At 36.5% G+C, this 2,642-nt stretch overlaps 1 protein-coding gene across 1 annotated transcript in view; it reads left to right on the top strand.

The window, feature by feature from the left end:
• The window catches only part of LOC107081884 (arylacetamide deacetylase-like), a 19,338-nt gene extending 18,594 nt beyond the window's left edge, over positions 1–744 (top strand). Inside the window, exon 5 of the mRNA XM_015370230.1 lies at positions 48–744. Coding sequence (XP_015225716.1) covers positions 48–674 — 627 coding nt within the window. The 3' untranslated portion in view covers positions 675–744. The remainder of the gene's footprint in view (positions 1–47) is intronic.
• Positions 745–2,642: the final 1,898 nt, after the last annotated feature.

Below are 2,642 nucleotides of genomic sequence, written 5' to 3'. Positions count from 1 at the left end.
TTTTTTTAATTGAAAAGCCCCTTATTTATTAATGTGTCTTTTCACAGCTTCAAAAAGAGCCTGGGCAGCAGATCAAGTTGAGGGCTCAGGCGCTCCTTTACCCAGTGCTCCAGGCTTTGGATCTCAAGACGCCTTCATATCAGCAGAATCAAGACATGCCCATTCTGCCACGCACTCTCATGGTGCGGTTCTGGAGCGAGTATTTCACTAGCAATAAAGCCCTCTTTAGAGCCATGATGGCCAATGCACACAACAGCCCAGAGTCCTCGAGGCTGCTGAAGTTTGTGAACTGGAGCGCCTTTCTTCCAGAAGTATATCACAAAGAATACAACTACAGTGCTCCTGCTGTAGCACAGGGACTTGGAGACGATGGGAATGGGATGGATGGACCGTCTCAGCTATTCGCCGACCCGAGGGCATCGCCTTTGCTCGTCCCTGATGCAGACTTAAACTCTCTGCCCAAGGCCTACATTCTGACGTGCGAGTATGATGTTCTTAGAGATGATGGGATCATGTATGCTACACGACTCCAAGCAGCGGGGGTTGAGGTAACACACCAGCACTATGACTCAGGATTTCATGGCGCACTGATGTTCACAGTGTGGCCAACTGACTTTCTTATTGCACGTCGCATGACAGACAACTACATTAAATGGCTCAAGGAAAATTTGTAATAAATAAAAACAGCAAAACACCAGACTATTCCAGCTTTGTTCCATGCAATGCATTAATGTATGAATGTTGAATGTTGAATGTTCCTGAGACTTTTTTCCATCCGTTTTTTAACCTTTTGTGGTGTACTTATTTGGTTATAATTTTTTGTTTAAATATGCTAATATCCTCTCTCTTTCTGATGTTAGTTTGATCTTATTTGTGAACTGTAGTGAACGCATTTTTTTGTATTTAAGGTGGCTTAATGAAATAACATATAGATATCAATTTGCTTGATAGAAATGTGAAAATAATGTAAAGATAAAACCAGGCCATAATGTTAGTTTATTGGACAGTTTAAAAGTATTTTCTCTTTTCCTCCACAGGATTTTCAATTAGATCGCTTGTTTATTTTATCTGTATTATTGTTAATAGTGAGTGAATACCTCTGGAAGTAAAGCTATCCCTGCAGGGAATTTCAGAATTCGCTAGAAGTGTATTCAAAGCAGGAAATAATTTTTTTTCCAAATGCCTCTTTGGCCAAAGTTAACATTTATCATGCTGTGCACATTCCTTAATTTAAGTATCTATAAATGACCTAAGCTTATAGTTATATTGATCTCATTGTGATCAATGACTCATTGGTCAAAACGAGTCATTAAAAATTGGACATATCTTGTCTATTCCCACCGTATTTATGCTTGCTTCCACAAACAACCAATCTAAAAAATTTTGGCTCTTAGAATGTCATGTCAGTAAAATTTTATAAAACATTTTTTATCTGTCTGAAAAACTTGTATACTTAAATTACTAGTTGTTTACACGTTCATTGAGCTTGCATAGTTGGGTCTGAAACACTGGAATGAGAAAGAGAGTTCAGTCTAAAGAAAGACTTTAGTAAATATCAATAAAAAAAAATGACCTTATCTTTAAAGAGGATCCAGCTGAAAAAATGATCACATGTATTCTGTTGCAGAATTTTTCAGCATTAGTGTTAGCATTAGTACCTACCACTCATGCAATCAAACAAAAGCAGTCTCTTAAACTCCATACACAAAACTTGGATCTGTCAGAAAAAGTTGGAAGTAAAAGAACTAGTTTAATGACTACATTTGAAATATGGATTTCATTTTAATCTGAAGATTAATGACTGGTCATTTATATGTCTACCCCTGGTTTCTAAATTGAAATTGTGGAAATTATGTCTTGATTAAAATTATATGGATTTCAAGACCAAAGAGTTGTAATTTAAAATATAATATGCTAAATTAGGGACATTATTACTATAACATTAATAATGACAATGTCACTACACTTATTGCCACCAGTTCTGCTACTACTACTTTATGTAATATTGTTACTTTCCCATATGCCCAACGTTGTTATTCTTTTTGCCTCAACACATTCTAGGATGTACAGTATATATAATTTTGGTTCATTGTTTTTCAAATGTAAAAAAAATATGGATATAATTTCAGAGTTTAATGTAAATGGTAATAAACTGATTCAATTTTGCTGCTGAATAATAATTCTTGGTATTTTAAACATAGTGTAGGGACAATTTTTTTCTGTATGTGTCTTTATCATTATACAGATCATAATTGGACTTAGTGTGGGACCAAATGTACTTTTAAAGTGTTACTTTAACACTGCAACATTTATTTGTGTATATACACAGTAGACTGTGCTTTGTAATGTAATGCAGAAGGTCTGGAGATGCTACGTTGGTGTTGCTTCTATATCCTGAACTAGGAGGGAGAGTGTCAGAGTATGCAGCCACTATGGCAGTGTTTTTCAATCCTGGTCCTCAAGGCACCCTGCTCTGCATGTTTTGGATGTTTCTGAGGTTCAGCACACCTGATTCAGATGATTGCAGTTCAGCAAAGCCTGATAATCTGCTATCAATTCATAACAGGTGTGTGACAGCTGGGAAACATCTAAAACATGCAGGGCAGGGTGCCTTGAGGACCAGGGTTGAAAAACACTGCACT

The sequence above is a fragment of the Cyprinodon variegatus genome, unplaced genomic scaffold (genome assembly GCF_000732505.1).
Source record: "Cyprinodon variegatus isolate N-32 unplaced genomic scaffold, C_variegatus-1.0 Scaffold44, whole genome shotgun sequence".
NCBI lineage: Eukaryota > Metazoa > Chordata > Actinopteri > Cyprinodontiformes > Cyprinodontidae > Cyprinodon > Cyprinodon variegatus.
This window is presented reverse-complemented; position numbering and strand designations above follow the sequence as displayed.